At 41.4% G+C, this 20912-nt stretch overlaps 1 protein-coding gene across 2 annotated transcripts in view; it reads right to left on the bottom strand.

Annotated features, from left to right (window-relative positions):
- The window catches only part of RAPGEF5 (Rap guanine nucleotide exchange factor 5), a 160943-nt gene extending 140233 nt beyond the window's left edge, over positions 1 to 20710 (bottom strand). For both annotated transcript variants that reach the window (XM_082753751.1, XM_082753750.1), the window contains exon 1: positions 19397 to 20710. In XM_082753751.1, the coding sequence (XP_082609877.1) occupies positions 19397 to 19606 (210 nt within the window). In that variant the 5' untranslated portion in view covers positions 19607 to 20710. The remainder of the gene's footprint in view (positions 1 to 19396) is intronic.
- Positions 20711 to 20912: the final 202 nt, after the last annotated feature.

Raw genomic sequence — 20912 nt, forward strand, 5'->3', positions numbered from 1 at the left:
CACCAACGTTTCTCACCCCATGTGCCAGGTCTCACCTGCTGAGTGTGCTGAGGGTCACTGTGAAAGGACCTACCTCTGCTATCCACACTGCTGCAGATAATACTGGTGCCAGAACTCTGCCTTCAGCAGCTCACATTTGTCAGAGATTAAATATAATAAAATTTTAAAGCAGACAATCAATTAAAGAGGTGATTTATCTCACCCATCACTTACAAGACCCATCATGCAGATGTAAGTTCTAACGCTCCCTCTGTGGTGGTATCTGATTGAGTTGGCAGAGTTAGGTAGCTGATTCTCCTCATTTCAGACTCAGGGGCATCTTTGTGAATTGCCCTGGTGACCCTGCTGCAAGGATGCTCGCCTCTGCCACAAGAGTTGTAAAACACAGCTGAAGGGCAAAAATATCGAAAGTTGCTACAGCTATTTCAGTGAATGCCTGTCCACAGACACAGGAATAAAACTTCAAATACTAGCAAATATTCAGCAAACCAACTGTGAACAATCCTGACAGAATAAATAGCAAAAATGTCAATACGAAGTATATATTATTGAATAAGAAAATCCATTAAAATCTTAATTTATTCAAAAGCAATTTACAAATAAAGAAACAATTTTATAGATTTCAATAACTACAGCATATTTAATGCTTGACATACAAAAAGACAGAGTTAAAATTCCATGCTTTCATTATGATTTATGAAAATAACTTGCAGTAAATTGCATCAGTTTAGCTTATTATTTGAAAAATGACTATATTTGTGATTTTTTTTCCCCATGAGCTGCACATAAATAGTCCATGAATTACATTACAAGCATATAGAAGTATGTTTTAATGGCCCTGTTCTTCACTATTTCAGAGAGCCCCGTGTTTACCGCTGCCTGCAGGATACATAGGTCAAAAAGTAATTTCCCAAACTTTTTTTTTAAAGTAGATTGCAATTATTCCTTTCAGGTACAAGATGCATGTTCTACATTTGCTAGCTGAGGCACCTAAACAAAAGGTTGACATTCTTTATTCCTCACTCCTGATAAAAACTGATTCTCTGATTTTGCAGTGACTGACCTATTGAACAAAACACCAGACCATTCGGTGCACCTCTGCTTTGTTCCTGCATCTCTCACTGGTACCAGCTTTCTACATGGGAAGGCAAATGACTTGCTGTGGGACCAGCGATGATCACTTTGCATTTCAAAGCACTTTTAGACAAAATAGTCAAGATCAACTGTGTCAAAGGCTCAAATGAAACTATCAGCTTTCACTTTTCTTACTTTTTAGATTTGCAAAGAGTAGGAGCGGCCTCCAAGCCATGTGAACAAGCTACGATTAAAGGAGCTCACATTATAATCTTAACAGTTGGAAAATCTGCAGTTGTGTTGTTTGTGTTGGCAGCAGTCTGCTACATGACCTCTGGGGAACAATATTAATTTCACTGACAGTAGCTCTTGGCACAAGTTGGTGCCAACCTGCTATGGACTGAATAGTGGGAGTTCTTAACCACTTTCAGAAGAACAGCTGTAATTTACTTGTTTGTCAAAAAAAAAAAAAAAAAAAAACAAAAAAAAAAAAACTATTGAAGTTCAACTATTTTAGTTTCACAAAGGAAAAAGGCTTTGCTATACAAGAAGCTTAAAAAGCATCCAATACACAAGGAAAACAAATACATAAAACAAGAACTGTTCCCTTGAATCACACAACTTCTATGTAAAGTAGATCCAAGAACTCCTCACCTGCTCTCTACACAGCCTGTGCTCTGTTAGACATCTGTGACCAACACCCTCGAACACCATGATTACACTGACCTTATCACACTAACCTTTATAACATCATTTTTTTGTGCTTGAAAACCTTTGGTTTGTCAGTCCTGTTGAAGCAGGAATAAATGAAAACTCAAGTGCACTCCATCTCCAAAGAGAGACTTATTACCACTGAGATGAGGAGAGACTTGAAAAACAGGGCAGTTCACCTGTAATTTAATCCTGAACATACAGTATCTAGAGTAATTTGTAATGTAATGTGCAATAACCATAAGGATAGGGTTAGAACATGAATAGCAGTTTAACATACATGAACTACTAAAAGCAGCTTAGGTAAATTCAGCTTTCAGTAGACTTTGATCAGAAAACAGCATAGATGAAAGGCACAAATGAGTCTTGCAAATTTCTGAGCATGGAAAAAAGCAGCTCAAATGCCAAGTACTTAATGGATATAAGTTTTAGTTAAGTATGATAACATCATATCCAAATCATGTAAGTGACATATCTTGTGCTTATTAAGTTATTAAAGTAAAAGATGTGCTCAGCACCCCCATAATGTCACATAAACATTTCAGACATTTTTAGATTGGGATCATCTTCACAAATACAGGTTCCAGGTTCAAGGACAAAAAGAAGTCTCTGAACTTAGGCAAGATTTCTGCCCTAAAGAGGCAGATTTCCCCGATGGCACTCCTTACCCTTAACTTTAATTACCTGCCTTTCTCCTGAAGTATATTTTTATTTTCATTCTTTATTCATATAACATTTTCTGCACACATTTCAAACTACTAAAGCACATGGGTATGTCATTTATTTATGTTACATTATTCTGAATTTACTCACTGTAATGCAAAATTACATCTTAAAGACAAAGTCCTTCCTTTTGGTGCTGTGAAAGTCCATTCTCTCTGCAGGAGGGCTGGGGACCTCTTGAGATTTTCCAGCTGATAGCAGGGAGTCAACACCTTGAAGACCTTGCTCCAGCAGGAGACATTTGAAAAGATAAGGGATACACTCCTCACAAGGGTTCCCCAAAGAACCCTTACGAGGGCTCTCTGCATTCACCATTTATTTTCTACACAGTATGAGCCAGATCAGAGAAGGCCAGCACTCTCATCAGGCTTCACAGTACAGGTGTTCATCCAAGCTGACTTTAAGCAAAAAGTCACAAAATTTGACAAACTACTCATGTGAGATTGATGTTCCACTCAAATTCTTCAGAAAAGAAAGTATTAAACTGTAGAGCACTAAACAATTTCTGGAGACTCTCTCTCTATATATAAAAATACATATTTTAACAAAGCCTAAACTCTAAATGAATAAATAAATAAATATATCTTCTTTCAACTGGTCCCACAGCAGACCTGACAATCTCCCAGCCCTCAGGAAAACAAAACAGAAACAAGAAAAAAAAAATGAAAAAAAAAAAAAAATAACCCTGCATAAAACCAAGACCTGATAGTTAAATCACAGGGTTTCTCTCTCTTTAATTCATTTCTTATGTGTATTAGGAGCCCTTTAAACATATAAACATCGAAAAGCACCTTTTTCCCATTTACAAGAAAGGTTCCATTCCTTAATGAGGTAAAAAAACAGTTTGAGAGTAAAAAAATTAGAAGATTTTTCTATTTTTACATCCGATTAAGTGATCTGAATTCATTAACCTTTAACTGCATTTGCAATTATTATCTAGTTTTGCATCCCAACAGAAGTCCTACCATCTGATGTCTATGTACGTCCTAGTCAATCTTATTCCCATATTCAAAGGCATATGTAAAAAAAAAAAAAAAAAAAAAAAGGTGCTACAGTCTAAATTAGCATTAGAAGAGAGAAATGTGAAAAAAAGAAGTCCAGAATATGAAAGTATAGCAGGGATCAGAAGATCACAGTAAGTGTTTAACTGGAATTGGCACAGTCCAGTGAAAACTGTAGTAAGTAGCCTTCCTACTCAATTGTTTGTCTGCATTTGTCTCTTGCCTTGCAAGTTGTGGATCACCTCTTAAAGGTCTTTTCAAAATATACATGAGGAAATAAGCAAAGCCTGCACTTACAGAATCTGAAATTACACCTCAGAGGAGCATCCCAGTTCCTCCACAAAAAACATCAGCGGTAGCAGCACAACTATATTTAAGGAAATTGTACTCATTAGAGCATATAACAGAGAAGCAGAAGAATATTAAGTGAACATAAGCATGCTTATCAATTGTGTAAACCATCACATAAAAAAAAAAAAAAAAAAAAAGTAGAATAGCCTCTGCATTACTCACAGCTAAAGTATAGCTGAACATATCCTGAACAACACACCCTCAAGGAGCCAGCAAAACAGTCTGCTGATGCTGTAGTACAATTAGAGGAAAGAACTCATACATCACTGCCTTTCTACAGGGTCACATGTCCACCACCTGAGGACAGTCGGGCCTGGTCAGTGCTAGGAAAAACCCAGTTGAGGAATTTCTGACCATCAGACTAAGAAGCAGCTCAAGTATTCCCTGTCCTGTTTGCTGCTGCATCCTCTTCACCCTACCACATGCACAACTGTCCAAGGCTCTTCTGGGACCCTACATGAAGCAGGAGCTCTGACCTGAACCACCTTCTTCTGCTTCACTGGACTAAGTCACAAAGTCATAGAATCATCTAGGTTGGAAAAGACCTTCAAGATCATCAAGTCCAACCATCAACCTGACATACTGAGTCCCATCACTAAATCATGTCCTTAGTGCCACATCCACACTTTTTTTTTTTTTTAAGTGTATACAGAGATGGGGACTCCACCACTTCCCTGGACAGCCTGTCCCAATGTTTAACCACCCTCTCTGTGAAGAAATTCTTCCTAATACCCAATCTAAGCTTTCTCTGGCACAACTTGAGACCACTTCTTTGCATCCTACTACTAGTCACCTGAGAAAAGAGACACCCTCCGTTTGGGTAGCTATAGAAAGTGACGAATCATAGAATGGTGAGTTCCTTGAAAGGATGCTTTGTCCCCTAGAAATTAAAGAGTTAGACTGACCACGTTTTTTCAGGTCTAAGGTCAACAAGAATTAATTTTCTTACTCTTTAATATTTTGCATTATAACCCACGCTTGCAACTCTGATCTCTTCAATATGTTGTTATCCTCCTTCCCCTTGCCCACCGTATCCTGGTTACCAGCCCACCCAGATTTAAAAGTCAGTAATAAATACCATTTTAAGTCAGCAAGTGTTTTCTGACCTACGCAAAGCAGGAGGTGGGAGAGAAAGAAAGAGGAGCTGCTGGAGACCTGCTATCTTTAAAAGTTGCTTCAGGCAATATGTTCACAAAAGATGCTAACTTGTTAGTGAAGTTTGACTGAAATCAGGAAAGCAAAATGATACAAATTATTAATACACTGTAGAACCCCCCACTGCCGTTATTGAACTGTCCAAAACTAAGAGTCATACTCTACAGATGTTTCTATAAACACTAACAAAACCCAAGATGTCAGTGACATAACAGCCTGCCCTAATCAATTCACCAAATGAGCTTGGGCCAGTCTGGTGCCCTACCAAAGTAGGTAACACCTACTGGTGTTAGTAGGTAACACCTGTTTAACCTCTTCTAGACCTTTCACCATGACAATCTCAGAAGCCTGTCTACCTCAATTTTGTAGCAGAGACACCTAAGCCATCAGCTAATCTCTGGTGCTAGGGCAGATTGATGGCAAACTGCCAAACTTACTGTAAGAAACCATCATTTTGAGATACACTATCTTTAATCAGTTTGCTCACTGCTCCATCCTTTCCCACACCAGATTTTGGAGATGACTTCAAGCCAGTTGTTTCAGTACCACTAACCACATAGGCTTCACCAATTTCACCCAAGCCACCAGTATGATACCTATTTGGTCACCTCCTAGTTGTCAAAAGAAACTAGAAAAATAAACAGTTTCTGTACCTTCTTGGTACTGGGATACACACACAGATGCTTCTGATGTGGAGACGAGGAATTAAGAGAACAGGGATTGAAAATAAAGATGCAGGAATTTGGCAAGTGTTGGGTACAGAACAAATGTGATCATCATCCTCTTGCAAGCACCTCATCAAGATGCTTTTCCTTTCACCAAAGAGAGATCAAGACATTCCTGGTGTTCCTTGGGTTTGGATTTCATATGCTGAAACCCACAGGTTTTGCTGGTCTGTTAGAAGCACCGGACACACCAGCAGAAGTTAGCTGCAGGGCCTCAACAACATCACTTCTGTCAAGCAAAGTTTTGCCTTGGAATTCACATCCCTGCTCCATCCACCAGGATACGATCAAAAGATCAGATGGGTTCATCAACAACAAAGCAATGGAAACGGGAATGCTCCAGGGTTTGGGAGATTACATGGGAGGTTTGTTTGCATGTTTTTCACATGCCTCATGCTTGTTGACGTTTATAACTTCTCCATTTGTGCCAAGAGATAACAATGACTGACTCACGAGGGAAAAAGTCACGGTATAAAGAAACAAGCATACACACTGAAACTGGAGTTAGCTGGCTCAGGCTGAACAGAAGATGACTCACAGACCCGCAGTATTTAGCTTTGTTTCTAAAAGTCAGATAACACCAGAAACTGCTACAACAAGGGGTGAAGTCAGTTTTCTTCCTTAACTCAAGGTAAATAAGAAATACAGAAATAAAGCAAGTTTTTGGTTTGGGAAGACTTACTAACCTTATTGTTACCTCTTAAATGCCATGTGACAATTTTTAACTCCGGTTTATAAAGAGTAATTATTATTGTCTCTGGATAGTTTCTTTGAAAAGAATCTTATTTACAGAACAAAAGAATGTAATATTTCCTTATCCACTCCCATCATCCTGCCACAAATTTTCCTGTAATGTGTTTTGTTATTAATAAGAAACTGAAGTAGGTCCTTTTCCCCAGCCTTGACAAATGGGTTGTCAAAGACCTTAAGTCTAATAAGAGCACAACTTTTAATAGCAATGTAGCTATGTTAGCTACCTTTTGTGCTTAGATGCAACAGTCCACTATAGAGATGTTTTATGTCTCTGATTTTAATAGAGATTTGCAAGCTTAGAGAACAGTTGTCAGTAATGCAGCATTCTTCAGAAGTCTTTGGTAACTGGTTTCTGTTAGTCAGTTTTGTTCCAAATAACAGTTTTGCCCTAAAGTTGCCAAAGCAGAATAATAATAATAATAATAATAATAATAATAAACAAACCTTTATTTTCCTCCTCCTCCCCACCCATTCTTTGACTGGACAGGTAGCTAATTCTTAGTAAGCATACATGTATTCTCTAGTCCATCACTGCAGCTTTTTAAAAAAATACTGATAGTAGCAGAGCCAAAAGATACTCTTGCAGAGCCCTGCTCAGTGATTATTTGACAGAGTTGTTGGTTAGCAGTCTGCATAGCACCTTCCAAGCAATCATTTCATAGGAGTTTCAAAATTCACAAAGTCTTCTTTTGTTATTATTTTTAAACAACAATAGAGTCTTTGACACAGTACTTTGTAACAAGGTCAAGACTGATGAAATTAGCTGGTTTTCTCATACGTTCAGAGCCAATCTATGTAGCAATACCCTATTGTTATACCTCAGCTTCAAGAGTACAGACTCATACTAATGCAGAGAATTCCCCTAATGAAGCTACAGCAGTTGATTCTGAAAAGACAAAATACTGTAATTGATCAAGCAATAGCAAAGTAACGAAGGACAAGAACAGGATTCAACAGTTCCAAACACGAAAATACGAAGATGTCCCAATGTTACATCCTAGGGTGAATGCTGTTTAATAAAACATAGTATTAATACAAGCAAATTTTGCTAATATTATTTTAGTAGATTCACAATCAGAAGTCTATAAACAACTTCATTTGGACCTAATCAAGGTAGGTATGTGGACAACTCCACATTAAATTATGTTCATCAAGATCAAATGCAAATGCCCACTGAAAGGAAAAAATGCAGACAACTTCTGTGGTTTTAAATTAAATGTACCAATATAAAGAAAGCAATCTGAATGGCTGTGAAGACATTTCAGTGAAGAAATGATCTATGCCAACAGGAACTCTACAAAGATAACAAATTTTTAGGATGAAAAGCACATGTGATGGAGAGAGGGAGAAAACTGAACAATGTGTATAAATCAGCAGTGCGGTCTCATCTAGATTATATTCAGCACAAGCCATCACAAGTTCAAGGGGACATTGCCAAACCAGAGAGTTCAAAACAAGGTAACAAAAACACCTCTGAAAAGGAGATTTTTTTTTTCCAGATAGTCATCTAGAGAGACTGGGATTGCTATCTTTAAAAGACAGTTGTAAAAAAGAATACTTAACTAACTGTGCAGAAGTCAGGAGAAATGAACAAAATGGTCACTGAAATTAAAGGTGGGCTATTCAAGTCCAATCAAAAATAAACATTTTCATTAACACAAGAAAACAAAAGTTAATTTTCCTTCCCCTGCAATGTCACTATCATCAAACACTTCACTCAAACTCTGAAACTATGAGTTTCAAGATGAGCCTGGAGCCAAAATACCAACAGATTCATTAAAAAGCTGGATTTCTATGAGTAACATGAACAGCTGTAGCTACAGCAGTTCACAGTAACAGCCACCATCAGAATATAAGGTATCTCCAGCTATTTGAGTCCAGAAAAAGACAACGTATCAGGCAGACTATATAACATTTGTCCAAAATACTCGCATGATATGATAGAGAAAACTTTTATCCATGGCTACTGTTACCTGTTAGAATAACTTTAAAATTTGTGGATGTTCAACCAGATGAGGCATTATCTTGACCCACTACTATGTTTCGTATCTACACTAGTTTCCTTTGAAATAATCATATTTTATTTAAATAAAACTACTACCAGTATTATGTAAATATTTATTACCACATTGAAATGCAAATAACTGAGACTTTTTAAGCAGGATTTCAGATAAATTCTCAGTTAATGCATACATTGTTTGAACTGAGAACAGACATCTCAATGGAAATAAACAAAACAAGAGACATCACTCCAGCTGTTCAGCTCGGAGACTCACCAGTCCTAATGCATGTCCTGGCAACCTAACAGACCTATTGATTTGCAGCCATTCATTGAAGTGCAGTGAAAGCCATAATTAGATAAATAGCTTTGGTAAAACTAATCTGAAACTCATTTGTTTTGGGACTGTCTGTTTAATGAGATAAAACTAGAAATTAAATATCTGTTGAATGTTCTTCTTCATATTCTTGAACACAATAAAAAATATAAATAGATGTACTCATTTAACTGCCATTATTATTTTTGCATTTTATGTATTTTGTTCCAGCAATTGCCATCAAAGACAATTACAGAGACAACATTTATGAATGACTACACTAACAGCCTGACCAGTTCTATCAATCTCTTTCATACACATGGGTACTGAGTTATAAAGAGAACAGGTGTTTTCATCACTTGTAAATACTCTTCAAGAGAACAGGTTACAGTTTTATGAAGGCATGTATAGGATAAGTTTTTAAAGTATCTTGGCATTATCATGTCCAGAGATGGAGCCTTTCTTTGTGAACAGAAGTCAAATTCTGGTTAAGTTTTCAATGTGTTTATATCAGCAGGATTATTATATTTTTAAGTGATTTCTTCCAACAAATTGCTGAGGAAGACTACTTTACAGAATTCCTGTGTCATGATTACAGTGAGCACAATTCAGCACTGGCATGGACAAGTGTTACAGTTTACCAGTTAAGCCAAAACATTCGGAAGCATGGGATACACGTGCTCTCACCTTTCCTCTTTGGCAGCTAACTGCTGGATTCTGTTTTTGTTCATTTAGAACTTGCATCTCCCATGAGCTTGGCCTATCTTCACAAACTCTGCAAGCTTCAGTTCATCCCTTAACACAGATTCAGCAACAGCCTGGCAGCCCACACACCCTAGATTTGCTTTCTCTGCCAAGTGGCTTCAGGCGATGCAGAAATGACACTGCAACAAAGTACTGGGATGCGCAAGAGCTGGGATCCCCATCAGATCTGATGGATTCTTCCAGCTCACTCCTTCAGCCAGCCAGTAAACAAAAAGCTATTCTGTAACTTTCAGAACCAACCATGCATATGTATTGTTTTTTCTCCCCTTCTTTCCATATTTAAAAAAATCAATTTATGCATCACCAAAGTGCATTCACCTATGGGATGAATAGACCATTTGCTTAACAGCGTGAAGTAGCAGTCTATGACAGTAAACGATTACCACATTCAGCTGAAATCATAAAGTGTTTTAGGATCACTGAGTAGCTATCTAAGCCAAACTTGGATGGGAAAAAAAAAAAAAAAAAAAAAAAAAAAAAAAAAAACAATTAAATGCTTAACTTCTTAAAAAATAAGCAAGTAAAACATAAACACCTGCTCTGCTTCCCTCTCCCCCAACAAAGCAACATCAAAAACTCTTGATGCTCAAAAGTGGTCTGGACCTCAATTTTCTGTTTGTTTTTAATTCAAAGAAATGCAGTACTTCCACTGGTTGGCTGCTCTTCATCACTGACCTGTGGACCATATACTATCTACTGCAGGGGTATGGTTTGCCATACATACAGTAATATCTTTGCAAACAGCCACTGCCCTTTCCTTGGTGCTTCTTGTTCCACAGTCCCAATAACAATGCTAACAAGCAATCTGCAGAAATGCTCAGAAAAAAACAGCAGTGGGAGAAGCTACCAGCAGATGAAGCACACACAAATAAAATGCACTCCATAATGAAGCATTGATGAAGCTTCTGGCCTCTGAACTATTTCTTTCCTTACTTCTCCCAGCCCATCTGTTTCACAGTCATGTAAGGCAGTCATGTAAGTTGGAGGTTCAGGAAGCAAGGACAGAAAGGCAGCCCTCTTTGATCAAATGAAGCCAAAGAGCACTCTCAGAACAGGACAGCCTCTCTCTTCCTCTCCAAATACCTGATGTCATCTTTCCAGCATCTACCTGCTTAGATAATACAATCCATGGAGAAACAGACTGTACATCTAATTTCTTTTCAGAAGCAAAGTGAATAGAAATCCAAGGAGGATGGAGTACTTAATGTTCAGTTTACTGAAAGAGTATCTAAACTGCACAACACAAGCTGTGGCATTTTGTTCTTGGTATGTTGTCGTGACTTTTTTGGTAGCATTCCAAGTATTTTCACACTTTGACAACTCCATTCTGATTTGTTAAAAAATATGCATAATCAATCATGAAGTTAAGTTATAGATGTATAAGTTACCAGCATTATAGTAAATACTAATAAACTTATTTGGAAAATAAAATTATTACAGATATTTGTGCTCAAAAAAATCAGCTGTTTTCATCTGATGATACATGGTGAGTGTGAAGAGTTCAAGTCAGAAGCCAAATTAAGGGGAGAAAAAGAAAGTTGTATTCCTCATAGCCAACCAATTAAAAGGGCAAACTAGAAATTGTTCTGTACTTTAAGATTTATTGGGTTAATTCAGTTCTAAAAACTGAACTCAAAAAAATCATTACTGATACTATGAATGTATCTCTACTTGTGTATATTTATACACACTGACAGATTTTCTCCTAAATCAGCAGAATAGTGCAAAAAGAAAATATAAAAAAATATATTGACTTTTAATCAGTTAGCCTGCTGTGTTCTCTCTAGGAAAATCTCTCTTAAAAAGAGGAATTCATCAAAATAAAAAGTATACTATAGATTTAGATACTAATAATTGACCATAGATTAATGCAACAGCCATAAGTAGATCATTTTACAAGGTCAGACTAACCCAAGTCAAACCATAAGTTAACCAAGATAAAGGACATCATGACAATAATGAATAGGCACTGTCTTTTACACCTGAAACATTGATAGGATAATGTTCAGATCCTGCTGCCATGGCTTTTAATTTTAGAGCCTCAGTGACTTCATTTTTATCCTTAAACTCTTGCCAAAAGCACAGATACAATTAAAAATATTTAAATCAAAAGGTGGCACATAGATAACATTTGTGCAACAAATACTAAAAACTAACATAAAACACCCCACTTAAATCAATCCATGTGTATGGATCCTAAGAGATCTGCAAGACTTAAAGAAAAAGAGGTTTTAGGTTTTGTGCATGAAGAATTGCAATCAGCTGCCTTCAGCAGAGCAAGTCCATGGGCAACCTGCCTAAGACAACCCTAGGTCTACCGAAAACAGGGCAGCCTCACACTGCCCACTGTTAGAGGGTACCCTATTTTATTTCCTGTACTACAGCACCATCCTGAGCCCCAACCAATACTTAGAAAAGATGTCTCCCATCCATGAGTGACTACAGCATCTGTTGGCCTGGGGATCCAACACAGAAACATGGAGAGAATCCATTGAGGATCTTGAGGAGTTGAGCAGAGTCAGAACATAAGTCCATGTTCTGAAACCCATCATTTCATATGGTGACTGCATATGCTCAAAATATGGTGACTGCCTGAGGAAAGGTCAGGAACCATCGATGGACAGGAACACTTCAGATATAACCATGTAGGCAACTTCTGTCCACTGCCTGGGCCTACCGGTGCAGTAACTCTGCAACAGTAGGTACTCCACATCTTGACAGACACCTTTAAATCCAATTCTCTCAAAGAAACTTGTAATAAGCACAAGAGGAAAACATAAACCATCTTAAAGATATGGAATCTTTTGCATAAGGCCCATAGTAGTTTACATAAATATGGATAAGCTTCCTTTCCAATATGTGAAATATTACTTTTTTTTTTTAATATTAAGGATAAAACATCTGTTTTATTGCAATGGCTTTCCATGAGTTATGTTGAAAAGATGGAATATTTTATTTTTCTGTTTTTACCCTTTTTAAAATGCCATTGCCTCCTATTTTCGGCATTTTCATTAGCATAAAAATGCACAGCTTGTTTTGTTATTTTCTCCCAGTACAGAAAGGCATTCAAATCACTGGGGGAACACAAGTAACAACAGGTGAATACAAACCTTAACACAGTTTGTCATAATTGCACAGCACTGTGCTTGTTCACTCATCCCCTTTGTCTAAGAAATCTAGTGTGGATTATCCAATAATGCAGCTTTGCAACCAAGAAAATTAAAGTATACTGTTCCATAAAGTGAATTTTGTTTAGTTCTGTTTAAATATATAAGAGGACAGTCAGCTCACTTATAAATCAAGCCTTCCTCTCCTCAAGATGTAACACTAGCAGAAATTTTCCAAATACTTGAACACATTCCTTTTAATTTCAATTGAGCTGATTTTATTTTATACAGAGATACTCCTGATGGATTTCTAAGCCACAAAATACGGCATCCCACCTGAGAATCCGCAGGCCACATCCTGCACAAAGAGGAGCAAAGCTGAAAGTGAAATTCAGGATATCCTTGTTCAACCAAAATTACAAAAACATGCATGACCAATACATATTTTCATCAGTCCCTGACTGAAAGTTTTATTACTAACACACAAAAAAAGCAGCACCTGAAGACTGAGCACAGGCAAAATTTACTCAAGGTGCTTTCAGGTTGAGCTCAATTTGCAGCAGTGGTTAAAGATAAGACCATGTTTTATAGCAGCTGACAATGGATCAAAGGGACTCACCAGGATACAATCTGGCCAAAACAGAGAAAGGAAGCTACATAGGTCCTACCCTATAGCAAGCTGGTGCATTTTCTGCTTCAGCAGAACTTCTGTGCATCTTCCATGAGTAAAAGCCACACGATGGCACCTCTTCCCTGCATGTGGGCAGCATCACCTGCACCCATCAGGGGTGCCAGAAAGTGTCTGAAATGCCAGCCCTGGCACTGCCAGCTGCACCTACAGTACCAGGGAAGCCACAGGCAGCATAACTTTGGGTTCTGCAAAGCTTTCTGGGTTACTCTGGAGGGCAGAGGAATGGGTTTGCCTTAGGTCTCATTCAGCTGTAGTTAATAAAGGCCAGGCGCAATTTCTCAGATGTCATAACGCATGGGCTAATTAAGAAGTATTCTCAATTTAGTAATTCACTGAACAGTGACTATGAAACAAATTATTATGCAAATAAACACAAGAGACACAGAAATTCCCTGTCAGCTACTGTGGTCACTGTCGCTAAGATATTTTACTCATTACTCAACATTTCATGTGTCACCAGTCACAGACCTGACAAGCTAAAGGATACTGTGAAAGACAATTATCTTAATCAAATACATTTAGTAGGAATACATAATAAGCCTGATTACAATAGAAAAAATTCAAGACTACTTACTGAAACTATTTTTAGCCCCATAATAACTGCCAAAATGATCAGGGTATTAAGCTACTGAGTAGAACTCTTATGGCAGGCTTTAAAGCAAAATGTCACCAATATCAATCAGCCCACTTCAATAATAGCTGTGACAGTAAAACTTTCGATTCACTAAGCCAATCCAGTATTTCTGTGCACTGATTTCAATCAGCACCACAACACCACATCTTTTAAAGGCAGGAAAAACTCCAAAAGTAAAGCATCTATAACACATGTAAATATAGGTACCAACACAATTGTTCTCCTATTTTTTTCCTACTCTTCTCATTAACAGATCTGGTCAAACAAGGATAAATGTGCTAATGAAATGTCTTGATCACACAAAACATCAGGCATTCTCGAAACAAATGTAAACAGGATGGCATACAGGTAGATGAGGTGACTTACAGGACCAAAATATTAGAAGGATATACTTTAGCAGCCTGAGATACAAGGTCACTGTCAATAACAAGATGAAGAGCATCAAAGAAGAATATGAACTGCTATAAATGTCAGTCATTGGTGAGAGATTAACTGAATACAAGTCAGATCTATATGCTTGTCTCAATCAAAGGGTAACTATGAACTACCAGTACAATGTAGCCATGAAAAGAAGTACTGGAAATTCTGAATATTTCCAGCAGGGAATTTCTAATGTCCTAGCAAAACCTCATTTACAACATTATGGTTTCCCCAATTGCAGCATGAACTGATTCAAGGAAAATAACTTGAATGAGGTAACCAACTGAAAGCTTCTTACAAGAGACAAATAAAAGTTTACAAAAATGTAGGCTAAGAGGGGTTAGGATACTTCGTTTAATTAAAACAGATTGCATATAATTTGATGTTTTTCCCTGCCAAAGAAGAGTTCTCTGCAATAGCACGACAGCTGCCAGTGCCAGAATATATGACAGATCTCTCTAATACCCTCCAACCCTCCAACTATTTTCAGCTTGGGAACTTTCTGTGCTTGATGAGGATTATTTATGTTCAGTAAATTTCGATGAGCTTCCCTAGTCTCCCCTGAACTCTTGTAAACTCTTAGCTTTCATATCCTAACTCCTTAGTTCATTTTCAATCTGTAGCCTTACGTCCGGTTTACATGTTGATATACACATAGGGCAAAGCTGTCACTCAGAACAGAGCTAGGGTCTCTTAGTGTGAAGGTCATCTGAGAACATATGCCTGGCTGAAGACCTCTGGGAACCTCACAAAAGTCGTTACAGGATCTCAGAAGAGAAAATAGTCATGGTGTTTCTTCAGTTTCAAGCAAGTCACACAGGATGGCCCATGGTGAAAATTTCACAATATCAGAGAAACACCGTATCAGAGTAGCACCATAATGTACAGAAGTTTTCCAGCAGCACTACTGTGACAAAAAGCAACATCCACACTCAGGTATAACAGCACTGTTTTGGTTGTGTGTGAGAGTAAACCTAGAAAGCAGAAGAGGTCATTTTAAATGTGTATGTGTCTGTGTATGTGTGCAAGATAACTGTCCCTCTGACTTCTGAGTGCCAGAAAGGACAGCAAGGCCAGTTCGTGACTTGTGTACTCATGTTTACTGCTTGTACACTCAATACATGCTTCAAGGAGGCAAACTAGAAAAACAGAAGGCCCCTACTTACCAAAGATTTTCAGAAAGCATGTGGCAGAGGGAAACAGCTCCACAGAACACACTGAGCCAACATAACACATCCCTCCTCTGCCTCTGCACAAGCTCTGGTGGGTTGCAATATGTCTACTAGGCAAGGAACCCAGCTGAATCCACCCACCCCACCAAAAAAAAAATATATAAAAATAAATATATATATATATATGTATGTAGGAATAAAACTAACACAGCAAAAGACTGGATGATTTTCTGCTATTTTATCCAGCAGAAACAACAAAGCACCAAGCAGAGGAAGAGGAGTAAAACCCACCCCTCTCTCAAGCTTACTGTGAGACTGCAACCAAACATACAATGCCATCTCAGATATCTGTGCTAGACCTGCCCTTAGACCTAATTTAAGAACATCCACAGTCATGGACAACGCCAACATCCACTGCAAAGTTCAGGAGCTTTAAAAAAAAAAAGCATTGGGCATCCCCAGCAGAGGGATTCAAGGTTAGCTTTATCTAAATGACTAGGGTACAACAGAGTATTGGCATTTACCTGGGTGCACATTTCCCATTTACATGGGAAAGTGCAAACAAGATGGGTACTGCAGCTTTTCTACAAGGTGTTTTTCCACCTCAAAGTTCTTCAAGTGTATTAAAATCAGACACATGCTGACATAGAAAGGCAAAAATGTCCTCCTGTACTTTGGTTTTGGGGTTCACTGAACTGAGAGAAGAATGCCTGCTTTGTTTTATCTCTATTTTATTCCACATTGTTCAATTATCCCCATCTCTGGTCACAAGTTGTCAAACAGCCTAGTACCAAGGACTGAGAGGCCTAAACAGATTTAAAAAATATTATTCCACCCCATACTGGTTTGCAAAATTTATTCCATTTTTTGTATACTACTCAGTGCTCTCCCCCTCCCCTGCACCACAGGAAGTATTCTAACAGCATGCAGTGAAGTACATCCTTAAAATAATTATAACACCCTTAACACTTCCATTATACTTTATTATCCATAACCTCCAAGCATGCATGCATGCAGATTATCCGTGTGTTATAGATGAGGAAGCAAACTGCACTGCAGGCGGTCCCTCAGCAAGTCAACATCAGAGAGAGACCCCCCCTCTTCAGGGGTCATAATATTTTTCTAGGAAATTAAACAAACCAGAATTTCAGCTGGTCAGCATTTATTTGAAAACAGCTCACCTAAGTGAGCAACATTCCTGATGAATCCAGCTGGACAAATAAGACTCTCAGCTTGGTGGCTTAGCAAACAAAAAAAAAAAGAAAAGAAAAAAAAAAAAAAAAGCACAAAGAAAAAGTCACCAGAGACTAAGATCAGACTAAAAAAAAAAATCTGGGGGGGGGGGGGGTAAAAATGGCTATTTCATAAACAAGCAAAAGAAAACCCTCCAAAAATGAACTTTGGATTAACCTGAAATACTTTGCTGAGGTGGAATTAATAAATCTTTATCTCATATTTGTTTTATTCAACCCTTTTCCAACCTTATTTTAAGGCTTTTCCAATTTGAGAGTCAGGTTTAAAAGGAAGAGACTAATTAAAAAAAAAAAAAAAAAAAAGTGCTTTATTTTATTAATTTAACATATCTATTCCCTGTCCCAAATATTGACATTTTCAGGGTTGAAGTTATTCTCTAAATGAAGTGGAAATATATGGAAAGTGCCATCCCCCTAAAATTTCATCTCTGAGGGGAAAGGGCATGTGGAGAATGGAGTAAGCAGGAACCAACACGGGCACTAATAACGGAGCCAGACTTCTCCCTGGGGAATCACATGTGTGGAAGAGATCCTTCGTGCACCCCAAACATTCACCCTGTTTCAGAAGGGAACAAGTGACACTGACATTCCCTACTGGGCTGTCAGCCCTGCCTGCATCCCATGACACCCCACTAGAGACCTGCATCACTGAATAATTCCAGCTGAGTCCTGGGGAGAGGCAGGAGAATCCCTGCAAGCCCAGAGCTGGCAGAGCACAGCAGTCATGTCCTCCACATGGCACTAAGCCACCAGCCAGAAGGTCCTGCTGGAGCCATGCAGGATTTCCATGCAGCATTGCCAACTGATCCAAGATCTCCTGGAATGACTCCAGCCAAGCTCACAAACTCTCCACACTCTCTCCAGCTATCCTCCTGTCAGGATAGACAGGTGAAGAAAAACTTTGCAAGGTGAACCTCCGGGCGAAACAAAGCCACGGATGGTACCACTAGTAAATTTGGCAGCCTGTAACAGGGCACATCAGCACAGATGGGTGACCCTCACCTGTTAGGAAGCAAGACAGGACTAAGGCTTCATCAAGGATGACTGAAGAACTGTATAACCCAGGAGCCATGCAGGCTTCTCATGGAGGTGTTAGCTCACCCAATTCCAAATATTTACAGAGCAAATGCTCACAGTGATCACTTATCAAATGCTTTCGGTAGCAGTGAAGAGTAACCACGATGATCAGCCTGGGCCTGCTCTGCACTGCATCTCCCTGAAAAGGCACAAATCCCTTGTGCTGAAACAGTGTTTCAGACCTGCTCCAAACAAGCACAGGGACCAGCAGCTGCTGGGCACCGCTTCTTTCCTCCTCACAGGGGGGCTCACTCCACTGCTCTCCTGGGGTGCTTTCGAATAAATTAAGCTCAATGCAGAATTCAGAAAAGGTCTCATCTTCCCTGGAAGATGGACACCTGTAGTAAACTTCCTGTTAGGGCAGAAAGGACTTGGCCATTTAACACTCACAGAATCCCCTTAGCCCTGTGTTTGGATGGACACTTGCCAAGTGGATTACAATTTAACCCGAACAATAAAAATCATCAGTCATCTCCATACAGACTAGTCTTTATTCTGTGGGTTAAACTCACCTCAGAAAGAAACTTACTCTAGAAGAAGGCTCTGAAACAAAACATTGTTCAGAAATAGCTCTTTTCCTGTAAATATACGTACTATCTTAATCCCATTTATCTTCCCTACACATATATCTTCTTACAACAAAGCAGTCACATAGCAAGTTTCATTTTGAATTCACACCTTACTCGATTTCACAACAACTTCCCCGTGCAGAGAAAGCGTTTATTTATACGGGCAGAGTGCTGCAATGTTGATTCGGGCACAGACACACATCGTAAAGGCTTCTCCCCACTGCCTACACAGGTGGCTGTCGGTGCACCACAGCCCCACGGCATCTCGCCTGGCTCCCCACACAGATAAAGCCAAGGCTGTGGGGATGACACCAACCCCTTCAGTTTGGCTACCAGACGGTGGGGTTGTGGCCAGGTTTGTGTAAGTTTTGCAGTGACTTGACGCCAGTCCCACCCAGTACATCTCCAAGCACAAGCGGGGAGGTTTTACAGCCTGGTAAAACCGCTCCATCAGCCTTCCACAAACCGAGGGAGCCCACACCTAGGATCCCCAACCCCACGACCCCACTCACAGCCAGTGAGGGCCCAGAACCCACCCGAGCTTCGAGCGCTCGAGGCCACGACCTCGGCCCCGAGGCTCCCACACGTGCCCGGCCCACGCGAGTCCTGCCAGGCCGGGAGGGGAAGGAGGGACGAGCACGACGGCGGGGGGCAGCGCCGGGCGCTATTTGGTTTATCGGCCAGGGGCCGCCACCGCCGCCCGGGGACCCCCCGCATCCCCCCGCGGGGCTCCCCCGCCGCATCCCCACGTCTCCGCCGGGGCCCCACGGGCACGGCACCGCCCCGGGCCCCACGGGCCGGCCCCGGTGGGCAGGCCGCGGCGGGGGCGCACCCCGCGGGCTCCCTGCATCCCTCCCTCTCTCCCTGCATCCCTCCCTCCATCCTCCCTCGGCCGCTCACCCGGTGGCCGGCGGCGGCCGCGCTCTTCCTGCGCAGCGTCAGCCCGCTCCGCAGCAGCGCCGGCAGCTCCCGCAGCTTCTGCCGCAGCTGCACGGGCGGCGGCGGCGGCGACGGGTCGGGGGCTCCCCCGCCGGGGCTCCTCCAGCCGCGGGCCGGCTCCGCAGCCTCACACGGCGGAGGCGGCGGCATCCTCACGGAGCCCCCAGCCATGCCGCATCCCGGCCGGGCTCACGGCGCGCAGCCCCTCTCCGCCTGCCCCCCGCCCACCGAGCGGAGCGGAGCGGAGCCGAGCGCGGAGCCCCGCGGCCCCCGCACGCCTCGGCCCCGCCGGCCGGGCGGCAAAGCCCCCGGCAGGAGCTGGGGGAGCCGCCGGCTCCCCTCCACCTTTACCTCCCCCGCCCCGCGCCGCGGCTCCGGCGGTGATAAAGTGCAGGTAATGGGGAGGAGGAGGAGGAGGAGCGGGCGGGAAGAGGCAGAAAGTCCTGTTAACTCCTTTGCGCTCAGGTCCGGCGCCGGCTGGGGACCGGCTGGGGTCGGAGGTGGGCTGCGAGGGGCTGGGGGGTGCCCTCACGTCCTGCCGGGGGACCCGAGGTGGCCGTCCCTTCGCCTCTGCTCTGTCCCGGGGGGCGGCTGACTTCAGGTAATCCCTGGAAGAGCTGAGGAGGGAGCCTTCGGTGCCAGAAGCCGATCCCGTTCACTCCTGGTGCAGGGAGGAGGCACGCGTCGGGAACCCCGTGCCTTGAATTACTGGCGCTGTGTTTCACCCCTGCCTGAGCCCTCGCAGTGGTGCAGGTGTCGCTCCCTTGCTGCCAGACTCTTCTTGTCTGTGTCCTTCAGAGCACTCGGTGTAAGGTGGGGCTCCGCTTGCACACATCTTCTGCCTCCGAGCTACAAAAAACGCTGACCTGCTCTTCCAGGTTGAATTCACCTGTGCCTAAAAGTCTCAATAAATGGCATTATAGTCAAGCCACTCTAACGGAGACATTGCAAAAAGCTGTCCCCCTGTCCCACCTGTGAGGTCCAGATCTCTCAGGGACCAGCTCCACCACTCAGCCAGCCCAACAAGGAGCTGTCTTAACCACAAAACTAACCTTACAAAAAATAAAATAGTTTTTTTTCTCACTTGTGCTTCTTAAACCAACTCAGCTGGGATCACAGAAGTAATAGAAGATGTGCAGATGTGCACAGCCCATGTCAGGGTGCAGAGGTGCATAACAGGCGCTTCCAGCGCCAGTGTGGCATTGGGTTGACGGCAGGTTGCTGCGAAAAGGTGGTCTTGCCTGCAGCCACTGGACAGGTACTCCCCTCACACCCCTTACACTGGATCTGGTACCCGTCTGACTCCAGTCAGCTGGTCAGTCTGGTGGAAAAATTACACTTCAGGGAATAATGAGTTTTCCATTGGCCAGAGAGCTGAATTGATCCACCTTGTGACCACACAGCTGCAGGATCAGGGCAGGCAGCAACCTGGAAGCGAGGGAAAGCAGAATTACTCCTTTCTGCAGCCATCCATCAT

This window comes from Aythya marila (assembly GCF_965140915.1).
Source record: "Aythya marila genome assembly, chromosome: 2".
Lineage (NCBI taxonomy): Eukaryota > Metazoa > Chordata > Aves > Anseriformes > Anatidae > Aythya > Aythya marila.